Genomic DNA, 25,616 nt, shown 5'->3' on the forward strand with positions numbered 1-25,616 from the left:
AAGCACTCTACTAACACGACCCGTTCTCACAGCTTTACTTCTACCAATACCTCATCTCCCACCTTCCCAATTTCACAGAAGTTTTCCTGCGTAACTTGCAAGAGTAGCACTCCTGTAAGAAATGATATTGCGAAGAGAGGGCTTAGCCAACTTTTTTCATTTGCCAGGGAGTTTCATATCAGTTCACACTCTGCTGCAGAGAGAAAATTTGTTCTTGAAACATCCTCCAGTCTGTGGCTAGGCCATGTCTCTGCAATATCCTTTGTTGTAGGAGTGCTAGTCCTGCAAGTCATGAAGGAGAGCTTCTGTGAAGTTCGGAAGGTAGGAGATCAGGTATTGGTGGAACAATGGCTCTGAGGAGGCGCAATGGGTCATGCTTGCGTAGCTCAGTCGGTAGAGCATTTACTGGCAAAAGGCAAAGGTCCCAGGTTGGACTTCTGTTCCGGCACACAGTTTTAATCTGCCAAGATGCTTCATATCGGCGCACTGCAGAGTGAAAATTCGTTGTGGAATTCCCTGGCTATTTGCACAGATGTACACATCACGATTACCCCTGACAGTAATTTTTTTGTTTGCCTGCTCATGAACAAAATCTAGGTCGAATACAGCTTCTGCTCTGATAACTCTCTCACCAGTAGAAAATTTCTCCTTTATACCTTGCCCACCTCTTTAAGAAAATGATGTTTTATAGGCTTACCTGATAGTATTTCTGGGAACAATGGACTCCACTTGATTTACAAAAAATTCTTTTAGGAAATGTACGTGAGTATATGCGAACTGAAATGAGACCATTTGACGCAGACACGCACCATGGTTGAAAATATTTGCTGTCTTTCATTGTGTTGCAACTTTAGTGATCAGCAGTGTAAGACATGATGCAGTGCCTCACAAAATAACTAAAGCATCCGGAAGGGGAGGAGGAAAAGAAATGAAATTTCACGGATTCAGCTGGTATGTGATGTTATTGCAGTGATTACAAAATCTAGTTATACACTCCTGGAAATTGAAATAAGAACACCGTGAATTCATTGTCCCAGGAAGGGGAAACTTTATTGACACATTCCTGGGGTCAGATACATCACATGATCACACTGACAGAACCACAGGCACATAAACACAGGCAACAGAGCATGCACAATGTCGGCACTAGTACAGTGTATATCCACCTTTCGCAGCAATGCAGGCTGCTATTCTCCCATGGAGACGATCGTAGAGATGCTGGATGTAGTCCTGTGGAACGGCTTGCCATGCCATTTCCACCTGGCGCCTCAGTTGGACCAGCGTTCGTGCTGGACGTGCAGACCGCGTGAGACGACGCTTCATCCAGTCCCAAACATGCTCAATGGGGGACAGATCCGGAGATCTTGCTGGCCAGGGTAGTTGACTTACACCTTCTAGAGCACGTTGGGTGGCACGGGATACATGCGGACGTGCATTGTCCTGCTGGAACAGCAAGTTCCCTTGCCGGTCTAGGAATGGTAGAACGATGGGTTCGATGACGGTTTGGATGTACCGTGCACTATTCAGTGTCCCCTCGACGATCACCAGTGGTGTACGGCCAGTGTAGGAGATCGCTCCCCACACCATGATGCCGGGTGTTGGCCCTGTGTGCCTCGGTCGTATGCAGTCCTGATTGTGGCGCTCACCTGCACGGCGCCAAACACGCATACGACCATCATTGGCACCAAGGCAGAAGCGACTCTCATCGCTGAAGACGACACGTCTCCATTCGTCCCTCCATTCACGCCTGTCGCGACACCACTGGAGGCGGGCTGCACGATGTTGGGGCGTGAGCGGAAGACGGCCTAACGGTGTGCGGGACCGTAGCCCAGCTTCATGGAGACGGTTGCGAATGGTCCTCGCCGATACCCCAGGAGCAACAGTGTCCCTAATTTGCTGGGAAGTGGCGATGCGGTCCCCTACGGCACTGCGTAGGATCCTACGGTCTTGGCGTGCATCCGTGCGTCGCTGCGGTCCGGTCCCAGGTCGACGGGCACGTGCACCTTCCGCCGACCACTGGCGACAACATCGATGTACTGTGGAGACCTCACGCCCCACGTGTTGAGCAATTCGGCGGTACGTCCAACCGGCCTCCCGCATGCCCCTCGCTCAAAGTCCGACAACTGCACATACGGTTCACGTCCACGCTGTCGCGGCATGCTACCAGTGTTAAAGACTGCGATGGAGCTCTGTATGCCACGGCAAACTGGCTGACACTGACGGCGGCGGTGCACAAATGCTGCGCAGCTAGCGCCATTCGACGGCCAACACCGCGGTTCCTGGTGTGTCCGCTGTGCCGTGCGTGTGATCATTGCTTGTACAGCCCTCTCGCAGTGTCCGGAGCAAGTATGGTGGGTCTGACACACCGGTGTCAATGTGTTCTTTTTTCCATTTCCAGGAGTGTATTTACAAATAATTTGGCCGTATGAGCCAGCTTAGGAGAATGACGTTGCACACCTGTATCCTGCATGCAGACAGTGATCCGGTTCGGAACGGGGCCATAAAGCCTTGGTACCCCAACCTGAGGCAAACAGGTCCAAAATTGTTGTTAAGTGGTGGTTGATGTAGTGGTTACTAACACTGGCCGCATCTCGTGGTCGTGCGGTAGCGTTCTCGCTTCCCACGCTCGGGTTCCCGGGTTCGATTCCCGGCGGGGTCAGGGATTTTCTCTGCCTCGTGATGGCTGGGTGTTGTGTGCTGTCCTTAGGTTAGTTAGGTTTAAGTAGTTCTAAGTTCTAGGGGACTGATGACCATAGATGTTAAGTCCCATAGTGCTCAGAGCAATACTAGCACTGGGATAGAGTTGAAGTCCGAGCTGGTCCCACACATGTTGTGTTGGGGACAGATTTATTGATCTTTCTTCCCATGGAAGTGCCTCAACATCACGCAGACAGTTCATAGAGAAACGTGTTTGTGTGTGGACGAGTATTATCCCGTTGAAAAGTAGCGCGACGATACTGTCACAAGAGACGTAATACATGAGGAAGCAGCATGCTCCTGACATAACGTTGTACCCTCAGACTTCCCTCATCGCTGCCTTTCGCGACGTATAGGCACATCCTATGGATCCCCACATTGTGACGTCTGGAGTAACTGCACTGTGTCTCTCCAAAACACTGGAAGAACGTACTTGTCCCTAGGTGGCCGACATACTAGCCGACAATGATCATCTGGGGCAGTTCAGATCCACGATTCATCAATGAACACAATGCTACGGCATTCATCAGCAGTCCTTGCATCCAGGTCACAACATCGCTCCGCACGCAGCCGCTTGTGTTGTGATATCAGCAGCAGCATACTCATGGTACGGTAATTCCCTAATCCGGCTGTTAGCAGTCTCCGACGAATGGTGTGGGATGATGCAGAATCTTACTTTAATAAATACAACAACCAGCCACTTTGTTATGTAGTTTTGCTTAAGGTAATACGCATTTCGGGCTTTCGCCCATCTTCAGTTAGCGTAATACATGTTTGAATGCCGGATGATTTGGCCGAGCGGTTCTAGGCACTTCAGTCAGGAACCGTGCTGCTGCTACGGTCGCAGGTTCGAATCCTGCCTCGGGCATGGATGTGTGTGATGTCCTTAGGTTAGTTAGGTTTAGGTAATTCTAAGTCTAGGGGCTGATGACCTCAGATGTTAAGTCCCATAGTTCTTAGAGCCATTGGAACCATATTTGAATTTTCAGTTTGTACATAGTTGTAACATCGACAGGAAATTGGATGCTGCAGTTGCCCTACAAATCAACAATTTTGTTCAGCTACTACACTTAGTGAGTGGAATATTTACGATGTACTGCTGTTTAGGTGTACTACTCTGTTTGTTGTCTGTCAGATTTTTGCGTTTATGGATGTGGTCCAAACAATTTTTTACTTCTGTTTTGCAGAAAGTGGCTGCCGACTGGCATATTTGAAACTTCCTTGCAGATTAAAACTGTGTGCCGGACCGAGACTCGAACTCGGGACCTTTACCTTTCGGGGACAAGTGCTCTACCAACTGAGCTACCCAAGCACAGCTCACGACTCTCCATCACAGCTTCAATTATGCCAGTACCTCGCCTCCCACCTTCCACACTTCACAGAAGTTCTTCTGCGAGACTTGCAAAACTAGCCCTCCTGCCAGGAAGTTTCACATCAGCGCACACTCCGCTGCAGACTGAAAATCTCATTCTGGAAACATCGCCTAGGCTGTGGCTAAGCCATGTCTCCGCAATATCCTTTCTTTCAGGAGTGCTAGTTCTACAAGGTTCGCAGGAGAGCTTCTGTAAAGTTTGAAAGGTAGGAGACGAGGTACTGGCAGAAGTAAAGCTGTGAGGACGGGGCGTGAGTCGTGCTTGGGTAGCTCAGTTGGTAGAGAACTTGCTCGCGAAAAGCAAAGGTCCCGGTTTTGAGTCTCGGTCTGGTACACAGTTTTAAACTGCCAGGAAGTTTCATATCAGCGCACACTCCGCTGCAGAGTGAAAATCTCATTCTGGAAACATCTCCCAGGCTGTGGCTGAGCCATGTCTCCGCAATATCCTTTCTTTCAGGAGTGCTAGTTCTGCAAGTTTCGCAGGAGAGCTTCTGTAAAGTTTGAAAGGTAGGAGACGAGGTACTGGCAGAAGTAAAGCTGTGGGGACGGGGCGTGAGTCGTGCTTGGGTAGCTCAGTTGATAGAGAACTTGCTCGCGAAAAGCAAAGGTCCCGCTTTTGAGTCTCGGTCTGGTACACAGTTTTAATCTGCCAGGAAGTTTCATATAAGCGCACACTCCGCTGCAGAGTGAAAATCTCATTCTGGAAACATCCCCTAGGCTGTGGCTAAGCCATGTCTCCGCAATATCCTTTCTTTCAGGAGTGTTAGTTCTGCAAGGTTCGCAGGAGAGCTTCTGTAAAGTTTGAAAGGTAGGAGACGAGGTACTGGCAGAAGTAAAGCTGTGAGGACGGGGCGTGAGTCGTGCTTGGGTAGCTCAGTTGGTAGAGCACTTGCTCGCGAAAAGCAAAGGTCCCGATTTCGAGTCTCGGTCCGGCACACAGTTTTAATCTGCCAGGAAGTTTCATATCAGCGCACACTCCTCTGCAGAGTGAAAATCTCATTCTGGACTAACATATTTATTTACAGCCACAAAATACATATGGTCAAGGATTATGTTTCGCTTACAGGTTCTGTTAGGGTCAGAGGTCATATTTTGCTTAATCAAAATATTATGTTTGACCATATGTATTTTTCGGATGTAAAAAAAGATGTCAGTTGGCAATATGGCTGATATTGGGTTCGTTTCATGCAAAATAGCAGTAAAAAGTGTTTGGGCCACACCCATAAATGCAAAACTTTGCATTTGTTATTTAGTATAGGGCAGCTGCAGGATTCAGTAGGCTGTCGATGTTTGTAACTATGTACTGACTGAAGACTCAAATATGTATTACCCTAATTGAAGACGGGTGAAAGCCCAAAACGCGTATTAGTTTAAGTAAAAATGCATAACAAAGTAGATGATTGCTATAATTATTAAAGTAATATAATCCACAGCGGCGGACGTCAGCAGTTAGCACAGAGTGTTGCAGCGAGTCCGATACTTGTTCTTGGATGGCGTGCACAGATGTAAAGGTGTTACGATATGCTTGGTACACAGTACGCCGATATTCACTTGTGCTGGTCAGATATGGTCGACTGGAACCTCCGAAATCATTAAGATTACTATGAGGTTCCCATGCATTCCAACGTGAGCCCACTATACAACCGAATCCCCCCAACATATGGATATCGCACGTTTCAACCAGCTTCTCATTTGGAGACTCACAATGTGACCATAACGTACTGTGTCAGGTGCCGGTAACGCTGTCACACAAGTATGCAACACCTCCATGCCCTTCACAGTGATCATTCAACATGTATTGTTAACGCCCCTTGTATGCCGTACCGGGCCTGGTAACATTTTTTTTCATTTGTTTTTGTATCAATAGCTCTTTATCTAATACATTTTAAACGGGCACTACTGACTATACATTACTAATTTATAGCAATTTTGATAGTGTTCATCTTTACAGTGACGTGAAACATTTGTGATACTGATACCTAATAGCACAACTCAGCTTCCCCAGCTAATCTGGGAAGTTGCCCGTCTCTGCCATGAGGAGCGGTCCTCTAGTATCTACAACCACTGCCAGTTTAATTTTACTTTACAGTTCCCTACACGCTCTTCTTGAACTACACACTACTTTACAAAATTAACTGCTTTTCAAGCAAAACAACAAACAAACTACACTACCAGCAGTGAAAAAGTTGTACATAACGTGGTTGTCTTTATGGGTAATTTAGTCATGTTCGGGATGCGCTGGTTGAGCTTTGACTACAGTCTTGAGTATAAAGTATTGGACGAGCAGGAAGGAAACCATGAACCATAATCCATCCCAGGCATCCTCCATGTCTATTTTCCAACAGACAGGAGAGACGACATTCATCTGCTTCTCTGGCCAAATTCAATGTTCGTAAGTCCCGGCAAATGTTCTGTTTTACACCGGCTAACACATATTTTTGCCAATTCATTTTAGCCTCCAACACATCTCAGATGTATCTGAGGTGTGAGACTTGTCTAAACATTGGATCCCCCATCATTTTGAACATATTTCGTATATGCATGTTTCGATACTTTATCAACCAGCTTCTTAAAGATCGTCAGTTTTTGCAAGTATTGAACGATTTCTAAGATATAGTTTCTAGTTATTAGTTGCTTCTCGTCAGAGACAACCTGCTCGACATCTTGGCACTCATATATAATGTGCTCGCGTGTCCCCATAAGGACGCCACAGGAACACTCCGATGTTCATCGTCTAAGTGTTCGATGCAAATACGCCGTGTAGGGATCAAGACCGGCGAGAAAATGTATTAGTCCCTGTGACGGTTCCAATATTTTCTGTTTCAATCTTTCTTTGACGTCTGGACGAAAGGGGTGAACCCATCTTCCTGTGTCGGAAGCATCCAGTTGACTCCGCCAAACTTCCGATGTTGTTTTCTTTTAGGTCCTTTGTTGTAGCCTGGTAACAACATTAGTGTTGTTACCAGGCTACAACAAAGGACCTAAAAGAAAACAACATCGGAAGCACTCTGGTGGCTGTTTAACCTGTCACAGGGAACTGCAACTATAAACATATGCATACCCGCCGAAGGTGCGTACATGTACATTAGGGTAGCCCTTATTTTTATCTTTCTAGAAATAGCTCCCACCTCCCTGTTTTGTTCGAATTAATAAAAAAGACGGTATGGGCAAAATTTCAGCTCAAACAGACAACTACAAGACGATTCTAATCGATCATGAAGTTTGGAACTCTTGCTGTGTGAACTTCGTTACGAAATTTGCCATTGTTATTGTTATTAAATAAAGCCGTATTATTAGAGATAACCCTCTTTCAAAATTGTAATCCTAATATTGTAATATGTAATAAATATCATAATTCTATTAACAGTAAAACATTAATTGTATAAGTATAGACACCTGTACTAGCCAGGTGGGGGTAAAAGTGGCCTCTGCCTATTATTTATCTTCTGCAGCCGTCATCAAAATTTTGAATTAGTGTTGAGGACGTGTTACGACTCACTGAAAGGGGCTGTTTCTGGAACTTTCCAAGACAATGAACTCTTCAAGGCATTTAGAGTAAATGGGTCGAAACTCTGCACAAACAGTACTTGGTTGGCGGCAATGAAGTACCTGATGATGTACGAGTTGTTATTCTTGAGTTTCATGAAAACCAAATTTCTACGCAGAAACAACCGCAAGATGATTACTGAGAACTGCTGGAGTTAACGATGACATTTCTTGGCGGCATTCCAAACAGTGGGATATCGTTTCTCATCGCAGGAGCTGTAACTGATTCTGGATGGATGGCAAAGCCCATATACGCATTCAAGTTATACATGGTTCAAGATCAACTCCACTTGTCTGGTATGGACAACTCATTAACAGGAATATGTAATTTTCTCGTACAGATGTACATCGGGACTGATTTTCGTCAGCAGGAGCAAAAAGGCACATTACCATGATTTTCAATTCGTGAGTGAACTGATAAATAACACTCCTGGAAATTGAAATAAGAACACCGTGAATTCATTGTCCCAGGAAGGGGAAACTTTATTGACACATTCCTGGGGTCAGATACATCACATGATCACACTGACAGAACCACAGGTACATAGACACAGGCAACAGAGCATGCACAGTGTCGGCACTAGTACAGTGTATATCCACCTTTCGCAGCAATGCAGGCTGCTATTCTCCCATGGAGACGATCGTAGAGATGCTGGATGTAGTCCTGTGGAACGGCTTGCCATGCCATTTCCACCTGGCGCCTCAGTTGGACCAGCGTTCGTGCTGGATGTGCAGACCGCGTGAGACGACGCTTCATCCAGTCCCAAACAAGCTCAATGGGGGACAGATCCGGAGATCTTGCTGGCCAGGGTAGTTGACTTACACCTTCTAGAGCACGTTGGGTGGCACGGGATACATGCGGACGTGCATTGTCCTGTTGGAACAGCAAGTTCCCTTGCCGGTCTAGGAATGGTAGAACGATGGGTTCGATGACGGTTTGGATGTACCGTGCACTATTCAGTGTCCCCTCGACGATCACCAGTGGTGTACGGCCAGTGTAGGAGATCGCTCCCCACACCATGATGCCGGGTGTTGGCCCTGTGTGCCTCGGTCGTATGCAGTCCTGATTGTGGCGCTCGCCTGCACGGCGCCAAACACGCATACGACCATCATTGGCACCAAGGCAGAAGCGACTCTCATCGCTGAAGACGACACGTCTCCATTCGTCCCTCCATTCACGCCTGTCGCGACACCACTGGAGGCGGGCTGCACGATGTTGGGGCGTGAGCGGAAGACGGCCTAACGGTGTGCGGGACCGTAGCCCAGCTTCATGGAGACGGTTGCGAATGGTCCTCGCCGATACCCCAGGAGCAACAGTGTCCCTAATTTGCTGGGAAGTGGCGGTGCGGTCCCCTACGGCACTGCGTAGGATCCTACGGTCTTGGCGTGCATCCGTGCGTCGCTGCGGTCCGGTCCCAGGTCGACGGGCACGTGCACCTTCCGCCGACCACTGGCGACAACATCGATGTACTGTGGAGACCTCACGCCCCACGTGTTGAGCAATTCGGCGGTACGTCCACCCGGCCTCCCGCATGCCCACTATACGCCCTCGCTCAAAGTCCGTCAACTGCACATACGGTTCACGTCCACGCTGTCGCGGCATGCTACCAGTGTTAAAGACTGCGATGGAGCTCCGTATGCCACGGCAAACTGGCTGACACTGACGGCGGCGGTGCACAAATGCTGCGCAGCTAGCGCCATTCGACGGCCAACACCGCGGTTCCTGGTGTGTCCGCTGTGCCGTGCGTGTAATCATTGCTTGTACAGCCCTCTCGCAGTGTCCGGAGCAAGTATGGTGGGTCTGACACACCGGTGTCAATGTGTTCTTTTTTCCATTTCCAGGAGTGTATAATGATCTTGATCGAGTAATCAGTAAGGCTGCTACAAATAGTTTTCAAATACCATTAGTACATACCTCCAGAAACTGGGGCTTTAGTTTTGTTTGATAACAATATCCGAAAAAGGGTCGAGGCAAATGTGGCTCAAGTTATCTTGGGATTAGGAAAAAATGAAGAAGAACAAGGAAAAAAATCAAGTGAAACGGTACATTTTGCACAGAGATGACCTCTCTTGTTTTAGGAATATTGACTTTCCATCTTTTGTAACACCTGTTACGAAAACATTCTTCACAAGATTTTCTATCAGTACTCATTTTTTCCACAAAGACCCTTGAAATATGGAAAGACGACTCCTATTACAAGAGTGTAATTCAAGAAGTTGAGCATATGGTTATTCTGAATGACGTTGCAGAAAGAGGTGTCAGACTCATTCAACATTACAGTAACAATCTCCTAAAAGACGCAACTGAGGAACAATGTATGTGTTTTGCAGACTGTAAAAAGTACTCAGCTGCTACCAACTCTTTCGTTATGAATAAATAATGTCCAGTCCTCATTAAGTCACATTATCTTCTGATTCAATAGAAATGAATGTCTAAAATGATAATTGTAAAGAAAACGTTTGTCAGACTGAAAATGTACATATCTTCAAAAATAAATTTGATGTTTACATTTTCGTATTGTTTCTTGAATTCCTCGAATGAATTTTCAGTCACAATGATTTTAAACAATTAATGGGTTTGCCTGACTGTGTCATTACCCTCGCGAAAGACACGTATGCAGTGGAGATCAAGAAGAAAGCAATGACTTTTAAGGGAAATGGGTGCTGCGGATGCTATGCTCCAACTTGAACGCGTTTGATGGTCGTCTAGAATTTATCAGATTGCGATGGAATTTTTCACAGTTTTTTTTTGTCCGTTGGTATTAAAGGTGGGGGTGGGAGAAGCAAAGCTCTAAAAAGGAAATTACATTCAAATAAGGGCTACCTAATGTACGTCAGCACTAGACCATCTACTCTGGGTACTTCAGTTTTTTTGTGAGGCAGTGTAGTTGTTACAGCGAGGGTGATTTCTTACTGGTGTATTGGGGAGTGGCGTTTGCTTCCTAAACTCGAGTGTGGGTCACGGTTGAGGATCTGTTTCCGGTGTTGGCAGACGGCGGAAGAGATGGCCCAGGGCACGGCTCGCGTCCGCTTCGAGCGCAGCGTCAAGTCCGCCCCCGCGCGCCGCCGCCTCCGCACGGCCAAGCTGCGGCTGGCGCGCCCCCGCGGAGACGAAGACTCCTCCGACGAGGTGGCCGACGGCGACGGCGACGCCGAAAAGCGCTCGCAGCTCGCCCCGCCGTCTGCGGCGGAACCGGCGGCGCGGGAGGCGGCCGCGGACGCCAAGAAGGCGGGGGGCGGGCGCCGCGGCGGTGCCAGGGGCAGCGTCGACGTCGTCACCATGGTGTCGCTGCTCAGCCCCGAGCACAGCGACGCCGACGACAGCGACGGGCCCGCCGCCGCGGCTGCCTTCCTGGCCGCCACGCCCCGCGGCTGGCTGGAGCACGCCGCCGCCGCCGCCGCCGTCGCCACCGCCGCCGCTGCCACGCCCGCGGCTGCCGACGCCGCCCCCGCACAGTCCGCGTCCCAGGCAGACGTCGGAGCGTCGTCTACCGCCTCTTCGGCTGGCGCGTCCCTGCAGCCGACGCGCGTCGTCTGCCTTCGAAAGTCTCCCAAAGCGGGTAAGTACCGCGTGCTTATAATTAAAGTGCAGTTACAGAATTCCACTGTGAGCTGTAATTATCGTATGACAGCAAAAATTGGTAGATATTCTAATGCGTTAAGGCAGAAGCGATTTGTGCTTGGAGAAATTAGTTCCAATTTTGGCGACCAGTTGCAAGTTTGGAGCCGTTAATGCAAGAAATGTATCCATATATAATCGATTAGGAAGGGGGCGTGGGTAGAAAAGATCAAACAAGTGAGGAAGCCATAATGTTGACATTGTTGTTAACTGCCACTTACACAATTTGTTCAATATGAGCATCGGAGACGTCGATGGAATGTTGTACAGCGCCAGATTCCCACCAGGTGGTCAAAATTGGAACTAATGTTTCTCCATCGTAAATCGGTTTCTCGTTGACATGTCAGAATATCTAACAAGTTTCGCTGTCATACTGTAATCACTGCCCACAAAGGACTTCTGCGAGAGGCTGCATTTTAATTATAACCACTCAGTATAAGTCACTTCGTGATTCACTTACCCTTGGTTGCTAATCACACTTTGGTTCAATGCTTTCCTATCGCTACGTTTCTATTCCTGCCCATATCCGCACAATATTATTCAGCCGCGGATCTTCGTTTCAGTTCTGGTCAGGGAGCAGGGCGAGGAGAGGAAAAAGTGGGGAGGAAGTCACAGGTTTTTACTGTCCCCTTCCGCCCAATATAACTTGTCGGCATCCCCGCACTTAACATGACTCACGTGCTTACGATTTCAACAATATCAATAAAAACATGTAGATTGTTCAGTCCATCCATAAATATATAAAATAGATGTATGTTAGAGGGTTGGTACTTTAATAGCGGCAACTATTTATTTACAGCGCATACAAAATAGATACGTGTTTCAAAGTTTTACTGACCTTCAAAGTATTGACCAGCATTGTGTATAACCCGTTGCTACCGATGTGGAAGTCGTAGGATTCTCTTCGCAGTGCCAGTTGTGTTGACAGTTCGAGCGGCGCGGTCTATTGCCCGACGAATTTGTAGCAGCTCTGAAGCGAATGCCGTGAAGCGTTTCCTTCGGTTCAGAAATCGAGTTGACCACATGAGGGCTTAAGTCAGGGAAGTGCAGTAGATAGTACAGCACTTAGCAGTCCCATCAGTCAGACAAATCAGTAACAGCGTGCACTGTACGTGCTTGAGCATTGACCGGCAAAATGATGGCCAGGTCCTGGAGAAAGTGTCATCACTTCTGTCTCTATGCTGTTCATTTTTGGAGCACAACCTGCGACCAGCTTAGAGACAGGAGATTTGTCTGTAGTCCAACCATGCCTAGACGGTCAGTACCACGGTTCGATCGCGTCCGCACTGTTACTTTGTGCTAGGAAGGGGTCTCAATAAGGGAAGTGTCCAGGTGTCTCGGAGTGATCCAAAGCGATGTTGTTCGGACATGGAGGAGATACAGAGAGACAGGAACTGTCGATGACATGCCTCGCTCAGGCCGCCCAAGGGCTGCTACTGCAGTGGATGAACGCTACCTTCGGATTATGGCTCTGAGGAACCCTGACAGCAAGGCCATCATGTTGAATAACGCTTTTGGTGCAACCACAGGACCTCATGTTACGACTCAAACTGTGCGCAGTAGGCTGCATGATGCGCAACTTCAGTCCCGACGTCCATGACGAGGTCCATCTTTGCAACCATGATGCCATGCAGCCCGGTACACATGGGCCCAACAACATATCGAATGGTCCGCTCAGGATTGGCATCAAGTTCTCTTCACCGATGAATGTTGCATAGGCCTTCAACCAGACAACCGTCAGAGACGTGTTTGGCGGCAACCCGGTCAGGCTGAACGCTTTAGACACACCGTCCAGCGAGTGCAGAATGGTTGAGGTTACCTGATGTTTTGGGGTGGCATTATGTGGGGCCGACGTACGCCGCTGGTGGTCATGGAAGGCGCCGTAACGGCTGTACGATACGTGAATGCCATCCTCCGACCGATAGTGCAACCATATTGGCAGCATATTGGCGAGGCATTCGTCTTCATGGTTGACAATTCGCGCCCCCGTCGTGCACATCTTGTGTATGATTTCCATCAGGATAACGACGCCGGCCGCGGTGGTCTAGCGGTTCTAGGCGCTCAGTCCGGAACTGCGCGACTGCTACGGTCGCAGGTTCGAATCCTGCCTCGGGCATGGATGTGTGTGATGTCCTTAGGTTAGTTAGGTTTAAGTAGTTCTAAGTTCTAGGGGACTGATGACCAAAGCTGTTAAGTCCCATAGTGCTCAGAGCCATTTTTAGGATAACGACATCTCTCGACTGGAGTGGCAGCATGTTCTCCAGACATGAACCCTATCGAACATGCCTCGAATAGATTGAAAAGGGACTCAGCAACCACTCTGAGGGATCAATGCTGAATCGCCGTTGAGAAGTGGGACAATCTGGACCAACAATGCCTTGATGAACTTGTGGATAGTATGCGACGACGAATACAGGAATGCATTAATGCAAGTCGACGTGCTACTTGGTATTAGAGGTACCGGTGTGTACAGCAGTCTGGACCACCACCTCTGAAGGACTCGCTGTGTGGTGGTACAACACGCAATGTGTGGTTTCCATGAGCAATAAAATGGGCGTAAATGATGTTTATGTTGATGTGTATTCCAATTTTCTGTACAGTGTTCGGAACTCTCGGAACCGAGGTGATGCAAAAGTATTTTTGATGTGTGTATATTTATTCTTTACTAGTAAGGCACTCCCACAGTCGAATCAACTTAAGGTAATCCCTGGCATCTGGCAACGGTTGTCACAGTTTTCAATTGCGAAGTGCAAACGACTGTATGTGAACACAATAGTCGTCCGCACAGCAATGAAGAGTCGTTGCCATTGAGACGTCAACGGAATCGCGTTGCAGACATACGAAGCAGCTGCACCCAGTCTACGGAAACTGTCTGGGATTATCTCACACCGAGTCTAATGCAGTAATGCAATTAGGATTTCGTTTTTAATAGAAAATTGGCAAAACGAATACTTTTGGATCGCCGGGTTTGTCAGTTTGTATAGTTCATAATATTTTTTAGCCTTGATTATCTGCAAGGTTTACTTGTAAGCCAGTCAGTTTTCGGGTATTCTTACTGCCCCAGCAGACAAACGACAGAACACTGATAAACACCACACAGCAACTGTTCTGTGAGTTACTCATTAGTTGACACCACACAGAAGCGACTGGCACAGAGTGCAGCCGTGCATGTTGTAAATACTGTTTGTTGGCATTTAATGCACTTATACATCTTGCAAAGGTCAAAAACACACAGTCAATTTTGTGGTTGTAAACTGCATCCGCAAGTGTAGTAATATAATGTTTTTTACCCAAGGAGATGTAAAAGTTACTAGTAGATGCATATCAGAGCACTTTATAAAATCGATAAGGAGGTTACCGATAGCTTTGCTCACTCCTGGGCTCATGATTTGAAGTACATATTATTTTTTATATATCTTCACTCTACAAATGGAGCTGATCCACGGTAAACAGCCAATCCCAACTGTCTTATTGTGGTTTACAGTCATATTTCTACTTCTCTGGCACACAGATGTCATAGTTTGATATTAGGTAGTTTCACATAACCATTTTGTTAAAACCTGCAGCGATATCTTGCGTTATATCCAGATCCACAACATAATAGTCATCTACACTAAGCTGCTGCAAAATCCCACGGAGCTCTTCCATTAATAACCCATTTTAGCATCAGTCAATTCCACTTTTTATAGTATAGCTACAGAATTTTTATATTTCTTCGAAGCGGTTTTTATCCCAACATTCCTATTGTTGCCACATTATCGTTCCCCTGTAGGAGAAATGGTAGCTTCTTTTTGATCTCCTGTTTTGCAGAGATGAACTTGGAGAATTTCCTGTGTTGATAACTTAAATGAACCATACATTTTCTTCTTTAAATTATAAATTGTCTCTTCTCTATTGCTTACGACAGTCCACTTGATCAAAGAATTAACCATCATACAGTTATCGCAAAACGATGTTGTAACGGATGTAAACACATTTAAATTCTTCTTGCTAAGGAATGTAACATTTTCAGCGCAATTTATGTTAACAATATCAGTAACAAGATTGTCCAGGTACTCCAGTAATAACCACAAATCAAAGGGTTTGTCGGTTAGTTACGTCTTCCTCCCTAATAGCTGAGGGAAGTTTAGCACGTTAGCGGAAGTCATGATTAAACTTTGCACTACCACAGAAGACTGATCAGCTATGGCTGTCAAACCTCCTTTTGTACTCTAAAGATCGAAGATGGTGGTGCTTCGAGTCATGTGATCTTCTGATCATACCTTCTAAATTTGGTTGCACTCGCAATCCAATTACAAACTCCTAGCTCAGTTACACATTGTGTGTGCGTGTCTGTGTGTGTGTGCTGCGTTCCCTAGTTCCACGCAATTAAAAACTCGTACTGTATGTGTTGGCAAAATGTATGGTCAAGCGATAATTGTTTTAAACCGTTACTGATCCTTTAGCAGACGACATATGTGTGTGTGTATCCAACATGGTGCTGAATTCGTTTTTTTTTAGGGTGAAGATGGCAGTTCTCGTTGAAGCAGGAAGATACCCTATGTGATCAAAAGTAGCCGGACACCCCCCAAAACATACATTTTTCATGTTAGGTGCATTTTCCTGACACCTACTGCCAGGTACACCATATCAGCGACTTCAGTAGTGATTAGACATAGTGAGAGAGCAGATTGGAGCGCTCCGAGGAACTCAGGGACTTCGAACGTGGTCAGTTGACTGTGTGTCGCTTGTGTCATACGTCTGTACGCGAGGTTTCCAGGCTCCTAAACATCCCTAGGTCCACTGTTTCCGATGTGACAGTGAAGTGGAAACGTGAAGGGATACATACAGCACAAAAGTGTACAGGCCGACCTCCGTCTGTTGACTGACAGACACTGCCGACAGGTGAAGAGGGTCGTAATGTGTAATAGGTATAAATCTATCCAGACCATCACACAGGAATTCCAAACTGCAATATTATCCACTGCAAGTGCTATGACAGTTAGGCGGGAGGTGAGAAAACTTGGATTTCATGGTCGAGCGGCTGCTCATAAGCTACACATCACGCCGGTAAATGACAAACGACGCCTCGCTTGGTGTAAGGAGCGTACACATTACACGACTGAACATCAGAAAAACGTTGTGTAGAGTGACAAATCACTGTAGACAATGAGGCGACCCGATGGCAGTGTGTGGGTATGACGAATGCCTGGTGAACGTCATCTGCCAGCGTATGTAGTGCCAATTGTAAAATTCGGAAGCGTTGGTGTTATGGTGTGGTCGCGTTTATCATGGAGGGGGCTTGCACCCCTTGTTGTTTTGTTTGTCACTATCGCAGCACAGGCCTACATTGATGTTTGAAGCACCTTCTTGGTTCCCATTGTTGAAGAGCGATTCGGGGATGGCGATTGCCTCTTTCAACACGACCGAGCACCTGTTCATAATGCACGGTCTGTGGTGGAGTGGTTACACAACAACAACATCCCTGTAATAGAATGACCTGCACAGAGTCCTATTATGAATCTTACACAACACTTTTGGGATGTTTTGGAACGCTGAATTCGTGCCAGGCCTCAGCGACCGACATCGATACCTCTCCTCACTGCAGCACTTCGTGAAGAATGGGCTGCCATTCCCCAAGAATCCTTCCAGCACCTGATTGAACGTATGCCTGCGAGAGTGTAAGCTGTCATCAACCCTAAGGGTGAACCAACACTATATTGAATTCCGGCATTACCGATGTAGGGCGCCACGAACTTGTAAGTCATTCTGAGCCAGGTGCCCAGATACTTTTAATCACACAGTGTACGTCAGTCGCTCAGTGTTTCGATATCTTGTTGCTTAAGCACAGAACAATAATAAAGCAAGATTGTCAGAAATATTGTTTGTTATTTATAACGCTAAATGGTCACCTCGTACATACGTATGAAGCCGTGGATCTGCAACCCACGACAACAAACGACAAATAATAAATTCGTGTGGCTCAACGGCCTGGTGCAAGTCTTTCAACTGGACGCTAGTTCGACGACTTGTGTGTCCCTAGACATCCCAGTTATCCAACTGGGAAAGGGTGGCCTGCTGTTTAACGTGGAATCCGAACCATGTGACCTTTCTCACGAGTCCTCACACCGTTGAGAGGTGGATGCTACATTAAAAACAAGATTGAAATATCCATACTTCGAACGAGATTCGAACCCGCGAACTCTAGGGCTGAATGCACTCCCTCTACCACAAGACTACCAGGTCCGAGAAAAAACGGGTGCAAGACGAGATGGAGGAGTAGGAGATTAGTGTTTAATGTCCCACCGAAAACGAGGTTATTAGAGACGAAGCATAAGCTCGGGTTAGGGAAGAATGGGGAAGGAAGTCGGCCGTGCTCTTTCGATGGAACCATCCAGGCATTTGCCTAAAGTGATTTAGGGAAATCATGGAAACACTAAATCAAGATGGACGGACGCGGGTTTGAACCGTCGCCACCTCGCTGGGTAAGAAATGAATTTGAGTGGTGGAATGTAGAAGGAGCTCAAAAAATATCAATTAAAATAAACAATAAATAGATCTCAGCTGTTTGTGGAAAAAGTGCATAACTTTCAGTAGATTATATTGCAAGCAGTGTGTAGTGGTTCTACAGGATGTCCCTCCCTCCCCCCACCCCCATCGAAAAAAGAAAACTCCAGGCTTTAGGGACAGGTCCGTTACATAAAAACAATAAAAAAACATATAGTAAATATAGGCTCTAAAATGCATACTTTGGGAGCTATGAGCACTTGTTCATCTTCGATACTATGAAACAGATCTCCTCTACTGCAAGAACTTTGGTTTTCATATTTTGGGGGGAGGTAGTATGGACCAGAACAAGAAAAAGTCTAGTAAACATGGTCTCTAAAATTAATACCTTAAGAGCTATGAACACTAGTTTAGTAGAATAAATGTTTTTCTCTCTACCGAAGATGAACAAGCGCTCACAGCCTTTAAGGTATGCATTGTAGAGTATATGTTTACCAGGCACTTTTTTCTAGGTCTGGTGTAAGAAACCTGGTCCTAGAGCTCTTCGGCGTTTCCTTTTTTCTTTTTGGACACCCTATATATGTATCTAAGCCGCCTGTTGATAGGAGCCTTGTGATTTTAGGTATTACTTGTTGAATATGAGTGTCCTACAATAGCTAGTAAAAGCGGTATACTGTTGTGTATTGGTTGTCCTAAGAGTGTTATCGACAAAGTTGTCCCTGCTTACATCTTTGTGTTGGACTCAGTAACTGCTAGTACTAAAGCGTGATACACGCATGGGAGCCAGTTGTAAACTTTCAGAAGGGAGGCGGATACGTGAAAAATACTAACGATTCTTAGACTTCATCAATTATTTTACACTGATAGGTCGTGAGGTCGTGCGAAAGGGAATGATTCACAGCTTTTCAGATAGTCGACCGGCAACAGAACGGTGTGGGATGTATCAGCTCAAATACGCCTGTACCAGGAACGTCTGGTTAATTATTATCCATGACCCGGTGAAGCACGCGTAACAGCTGTATAGCCGCTAGGCACGAAAGCTTGCATTCGGAAGACAATTAGTTTATGAACGATTCGTCAGCGTACCTTGTTGAAGGCCACCCCAATTGCATTAATCGCTGTACTGGCACCACAATCGATTATAGCCCCTCGGAGCCCCAGATTTTCGATTTACGGAATGTACAGGCGAAACGTAGCTACCATAAGGCCAGTGTAGCACCAAAGATTGGTGGTGTTTAAATAACTGCTAGAGAAAAAGGGAATATGTCTGTTTAAAAATTGTTGCAAGCAACTGATTTCTATAACGGGCTGCGAAATGAGCATGTGAGACATGGGAAAAAGTAAGTTAGCTATTCATATTTTCAACAGTAATTGCCATAACTTTACTATGTTTATCCCCTATGATACAAGACACTCAGTGCCTTCATGGAAAAATGTTTACGGTTGTCTGTGGAAGCATGATTGTACCCAGATATGTACCTCTTCGTCCGAAGCAAATCGACGATCACGAATGTCTTTCTTCAGGGCTCGAAAAATACAGAAATCGCAAGGGTAGAGAGAGAGATTGTGTGGAGGATGTGTAAGGGCACACCAGCGAAACTTTTGCAGCGTAGTCGAAGCAATAGGCTCGCCAAGTCCGGGAAAGCCGTGATAACCTTTTTCTTTGACTATAGGGGCCCACTGCTCATTGACTTTCTGGAACACAACACCACAATTAAAGCACAAGGGTGCGTGAACACTTGCAAAACTTGAAGCACGCCATCAAGTCCAAACAAGTTCAAACGCCCAATCGCCCAAGAATGTTGGCGGAGGGCATGATTCTGTGGCAGGATAATGCCCGCCCATATGATGTAAAAATTGTTTTGAGTACTCTTCAGTAGTTTCACTCGAAAGCCCTTACCCATAATCCGTACAGTTCTGATCTCTCCCCATGGGATTTCCATATTTTTGGAGCCCTGAAGAGAGACGTTCGTGACCGTCGCTTAGCTTCGAACGAAGAGCTGCGCACCTGGGTACAATAAAGGTTACGTACGCAACCAAAAACATTTTTCCATGAAGGCATTGACTATCTTGTCTCTCAGTGAGATGAATGTACACTACTGGCCATTAAAACTGCTACACCACGAAGATGACGTGCTAGAGACGCGAAATTTTACCAACAGAAAGAAGATGCCGTGATATGCAAATGATTAGCTTTTCAGAGCATTCACACAAGGTTGGCGCCGGTGGCGACACCTACAACGTGCTGACATGAGGAAAGTTTCCAACCGATTTCTCATACACAAACAGCAGTTGACCGGCGTTGCCTGGTGAAACGTCGTTGTGATGCCTCGTGTAAGGAGGAGAAATGCGTACCATCACATTTTCGACTTTGATAAAGGTCAGATTGTAGCCTATGGCGAGTGCGGTTTATCGTGTCTCGACATTGCTGCTCACGTTGGTCGAGATCCAATGACTGTTAGCAGAATATGGAATCGGTGGGTTCAGGAGGGTAATACGGAACGCCGTGCTCGATCCCAACGGCCTCGTATCACTAGCAGTCGAGATGACAGGCATCTTATCCGCATGGCTGTAACGTATGGCGCAGCCACGTCTCGATCCCTGAGGCAACAGATGGTGACGTTTGCAAGACAACAACTATCTGCACGAACAGTTCGAAGACGTTTGCAGCAGCATGGACTATCGGTTCCGAGACCATGGCTGCGGTTACCCCTGACGCTCCATCACAGAGAGAAGCGCCTGCGATGGTGTACTCAACGACGAACCTGGGTGCACGAATGGCAAAACGTCATTTTTTCGGATGAATCCAGGTTCTGTTTACAGCATCATGATAGTCGCATCCGTGTTTGGCGACATCGCGGTGAATGCACATTGGAAGCGTGTATTCGTCATCGCCATACTGGTGTATCACCCAGCGTAATGATATGGTTGCCATTGGTTACACGTCTCGGTCAGCTCTTGTTCGCATTGACGTCACTTTGAAGAATGGACGTTACATTTCAGACGTGTTACGACCCGTGGTTCTACCCTTCATTCGATCCCTGCGAAACCCTACATTTCAGCAGGATAATGCACGACCGCATGTCGCCGGTCCTGTACGGGCCTTTCTGGATATAGAAAATGTTCGACTGCTGCCCTGGCCAACACATTCTCCAGATCTCTCACCAAAGCTCTTGTTCGCATTGACGTCACTTTGAAGAATGGACGTTACATTTCAGACGTGTTACGACCCGTGGCTCTACCCTTCATTCGATCCCTGCGGAACCCTACATTTCAGCAGGATAATGCACGACCGCATGTCGCCGGTCCTGCACGGGCCTTTCTGGATACAGAAAATGTTCGACTGCAACCCTGGCCAACACATTCTCCAGATCTCTCACCAATTGAAAACGTCTGGTTAATCGTGGCCGAGCAACTGGCTCATCACAATACAAAGGAAGACGCGGCGGTCGGTCGGTAACCGTTGGGCCTCCGAGGCTTGTTAGGATGGTGTTTAGTCTTTAATTTCGTATAATATTAAAGTTATAGTCAGTGCATATGCCAAGAGGAAATATTACGAAGAGAATTCAAGGTAATTCATCAGTATTGTCTTTTTTTAAAAGGCGAAGCAATGATCGTAAGTAAATATTTATTACAAAATGTATTCCAGTTTAATCAGTTTTACCACTACAGTGCACTAGAACACCTAGTCTAGAGGAATTTATCTGTGTTATTCAAACGGATCTAAGTATAGCATATAGTTCGTTAAGTTCTACGCATTTAATTTTTCCTTGATTCTTCCCGACAAGAAGGTTTATAAGAAACTAGCGATTTACCCGTCGTGGCTTTTCCCGCTTTACGCAGTAAAAGGACACTACACAATAAGAATGTATCGAGGGTATTTTTGTAAAGTAATAAATTTCCAACCTGTTCTAGGTTTTAAAAGCATAGGTCTGTATTTTAAACTACGAAATACATTTTTTTTGCGGATTCTTTTCACTGTCTTAAAACGTAGAGGTCTTCTCCTGTTCCGGTTCCACTCAGCAAACTGAGCCGAAATTTTGCACGAACGAAGATTTTATTTGGTTTGAATAACTATTAAATTTGAAATAGTTACGTGAGTATTTAGGGCGTTATGAATAGTAATCACACCCACACTGTCGATAAATTTAAATGTTACTATTATTCAACTTTCTTAGACTTGGTAATCACAAAATACTTAATAATCCAGGTTTAAGTTGGCACGTTATAAGAGTTTTAAGTACCATGGAAATGTATAGTTTGAGGCATTCAGAAAAAACGGTTTTATGCCCTAGTTTGTTCGTCTTTTTTAAGGGGCTCTCCTGTTGAGACTCCCTTGTGATCTATTAAGTTGTCGTCCCCCCCCCCGCCCTCCTCCTTCCCTCCGTCGCCCCATTTATATAGTGCTTGTGCCCGTGCGTTCAGTTACTCGTTGATGGTATGGGGTCCGAAAATTAAGATACGAAAACCGTATAACAAATTGCTTTTTCCGAAATTAGTTCACAAATGGTTCCGATGGCTCTGAGCACTATGGGACTCAACTTCGGAGATCATCAAGCCCCTAGAACTTACAACTACTTAAACCTAACTAACCTAGGCACATCACACACATCCATGCCCGAGGCAGGATACGAACCTGCGACCGTAGCGGTCTCGCGGCTCCAGACTGTAGAGCCTAGAACCGCACGAATTAGTTCACAGAATACCGCATTAAAGCTCTATCGTCCAATGGTCACACGGACAAAACCTAATTCATACTGACATTCTTGAGTTGTCACGGTTCTGCCTGATTTTGACGTTTTCCCTGCACGGTATTTCGTTGTCGTGACTCGTCATCTTCATCACGTGCTACGTGATGCTGATCGTCGGATGGAGGCTGTGTTTAACTTGTACCCTTTACCTTCTCGCTACGTATATAGTCCGCTCGCGCAAGTGACACCCTTGGCTATCCGCACCACCTGGAATCTCTCGAGTATTCTGCTTTAGTTTCAAGCCGTCAGGTCGCGTGTAGGCTTCACTGTTAGGGACCAAATACAAACTCTATTAGGGAAGGACGGGGAAAGAAATCGCCCGTCCCCTGTCAGAAAAAACGACCCGAAATTTGCCTGAAGTGGGGACGTACATGAAAAACACACACTATTTAAAAATGCACCAAATCCACAATTTTGAAGATAAGACAGTGACATTTTGTCCCATGCTTTACATGAAATTAACAAGTTTACTGTAACTTCCTTGGATTACGTATATTTACTTTTGCAAGGACCTTAAAAATTATATTTAAAAAAATAATATGTGTAGCTTTTTCTCAGATCATATTCAAGAAATTTCTACAAAATTTTATCTGTTCAATATCTTTGCATATTAATCTTCTCTCAGGAGTCTTTTTATAATATTTAGAATAGGAGAATTTTAACATTTTTTTCAACTTTAATTCTGTAAGCGTAACATAAAATTCATGCAAAATTCCAGTCACTTTGCCCCATATATCAGCTTACATTCAGAATTTCAAAATTTACTCTTGAGACATCATTTATTGATTTTATAGAAATAAGTATACAAAATACCATAATTCTAGCACCCATTAATCCTGAAAAAAAGGTACATAAACTTTAAAGAATATAATTTTCAGTAAATGCAATTTAAAGTTCAACCTAATGTTTTTTTCTTGTGCCACACTTTCAAAAGACGGCAGATTTGTACTCGGGGTCCTCTTTCCCGTCAAGAATTCTCTTTTGGTTTCTTGTTTTCTGCCTTTACCGGGTCTTCAGTTGACTTTTCAGCTGCAGAAAGGTGCAGTAAATCTATTTTTCTCAAGATATTTTGAGCGCAATTTCCTATCTTAAAGCTCAATATGTCGTCATCCCTACGTTCCCATAATTAAATACGTCAACGGCAATATATGTTTATTTTATTTCATTTATGTTACACGTCTTGTTCCATGACACTAAACTGAGGAGCAAATCTCCAAGGCCATGGAACGTGTCAGTGCATGAAATTATACCAGATAAGTACGAGTAATAATTGATAAAACGAAATGTTTATGAATCGTAAAAAGAAAACAAGCTACAAGTTTATATAAGCGCAATAACAAATGTGATGCTGGAATTAGCTAAATTTTTCAAGGAACTCCTCGACAGAAATGATGGAGTCACCCATGAAGAAACTCTTCAGGTTAGATTTGAAAGCGCTTGGATTACTGCTAAAATTTTTGAGTTCTTGAGGTAGTTTATTGAAATGGATGCAGCAGAATACTGCACGCCTTTCTGCACAAGAGTCAAGTAGGCGCGATCCAACTGCAGACTGGATTTCTCCCTAGTATTAACTGAGTGAAAGCCGCTAATTCTTGGGAATAAGCTGATATTGTTGACAAGAAACGACATTAAAGAACATGTATATAGAGAGGACAATACCGGAATACCGCGACTCAACAACAGGAGACGACAAGAGGTTCGGGAACTTAACACCGAACCCAGCCAAAAATACCCTTTGAGAAAGGGAAGATCTACCAGAAACATAATACCATACGTCTACGTGATTGAAAATAAGCAAAGTAGACTACTTTTCATGTCAACTTTCACTTACTTCAGATATTGTATTAATAGTAAAAATGGGGGCATTAAGTCTCAGAACAAGGTACTGAAGAAGGAGTTTCCACGAGTGTTTATTTTCTACAAGCCATGAACTTATGTCTTGAACTGCACATTTTGAAACACTGCCAATGTTGCACTCAAAATCCTTTACTACCAAACTAGTGCCATTACCAAACAGGAATATTTTGGAATCACCTGTAATACTAGGGGACACACGAGGGTTGGAACTTAAATTGTTGCAACTATTTATTAACAGCTCGTACAAAATAGATACATGTTTCAAAGTTTTACTGAACTTCAAAGTTGTCACCAGCATTGTTACGTATAATCCGTTGCCAACGATGTGGAAGTCGTAGAATATTCTTAGCAGTGCCAGTTGTGTTGACAGTTCGAGCGGCGCGGTCTATTGCCCGACGAATTTGTAGCAGTTTTGAAGTGAATGCCGTGAAGTGTTACCTTCAGTTTATAAATCGAGTTGAACTCACGAGGGCTTAAGTCAGGGGAGTGCAATAAGTGGTATAGCACTTAGCAGCCCCATCAGTCAAACAAATCAGCAATAGCTTGCACTGTACGTGTTTGAGCATTGTCCTGCAAATTGATGGTCAGGTCCTGCAGGAAGTGTCATCACTTCTGTCTCTATGCTGTTCATTTTTGGAACACAATCTACGTTCAGCTTAGAGACGGAAGTCATGACACTTTCTGCAGGACCTGACCATCGTTTTGCAGGACAATGCTCATGCACGTACAGTGCAAGCTGTTGCTGATTTGTTTGACTGATATACCACCTACTAAACTGAAGGAAACACTTCGCGGAATTCGCTTCAGAACTGATACAAATTCGTCGGGCAATAGACCGCGCCGCTCAAACTGTCAACACAACTAGCACTGCTAAGAGTATCCCACGACTTCCACATCGGTGGAAACGGGTTATACACAATGCTTGTGACTACTTTGAAGGTCAGCAAAACTTTGAAACACGTATCTATTTTGTACGAGCTGTAAATACATAGTTTCCACTATTCAAGTTCCAACCCTCGTGTTTATATAAATAAGGAACAGAAGTGAACCAAGCACTGATCCCTGGGGCACTCCTCCCTGCCCCCCCCCCCTCTCCCATTTAACCGTTAACTACTCGGACCCGACATCATAGCCATTCTGAAAACTGTGCAGAATGACCTTTTGCTGTCTTAAAGTAAGAGGTGAACCAATTCTGTATTCTATAGTAGACCAACTTCTGGAGCAATATTTTGTAATCAACACTGTCAGTCGCCTTAGCTAAATAAAAAATAGATGCCTAGCGTTCGAA

At 45.5% G+C, this 25,616-nt stretch overlaps 1 protein-coding gene across 1 annotated transcript in view; it reads left to right on the plus strand.

The window, feature by feature from the left end:
• The window catches only part of LOC124613572 (nascent polypeptide-associated complex subunit alpha, muscle-specific form-like), a 95,469-nt gene that overhangs the window by 63,776 nt on the left and 6,077 nt on the right, over positions 1-25,616 (plus strand). The window contains exon 4 of the mRNA XM_047142287.1: positions 10,608-11,175. Within this exon, the coding sequence (XP_046998243.1) occupies positions 10,608-11,175 (568 nt within the window). The remainder of the gene's footprint in view (positions 1-10,607; positions 11,176-25,616) is intronic.

The sequence above is a fragment of the Schistocerca americana genome, chromosome 4 (genome assembly GCF_021461395.2).
Source record: "Schistocerca americana isolate TAMUIC-IGC-003095 chromosome 4, iqSchAmer2.1, whole genome shotgun sequence".
Classification (NCBI taxonomy): domain Eukaryota; kingdom Metazoa; phylum Arthropoda; class Insecta; order Orthoptera; family Acrididae; genus Schistocerca; species Schistocerca americana.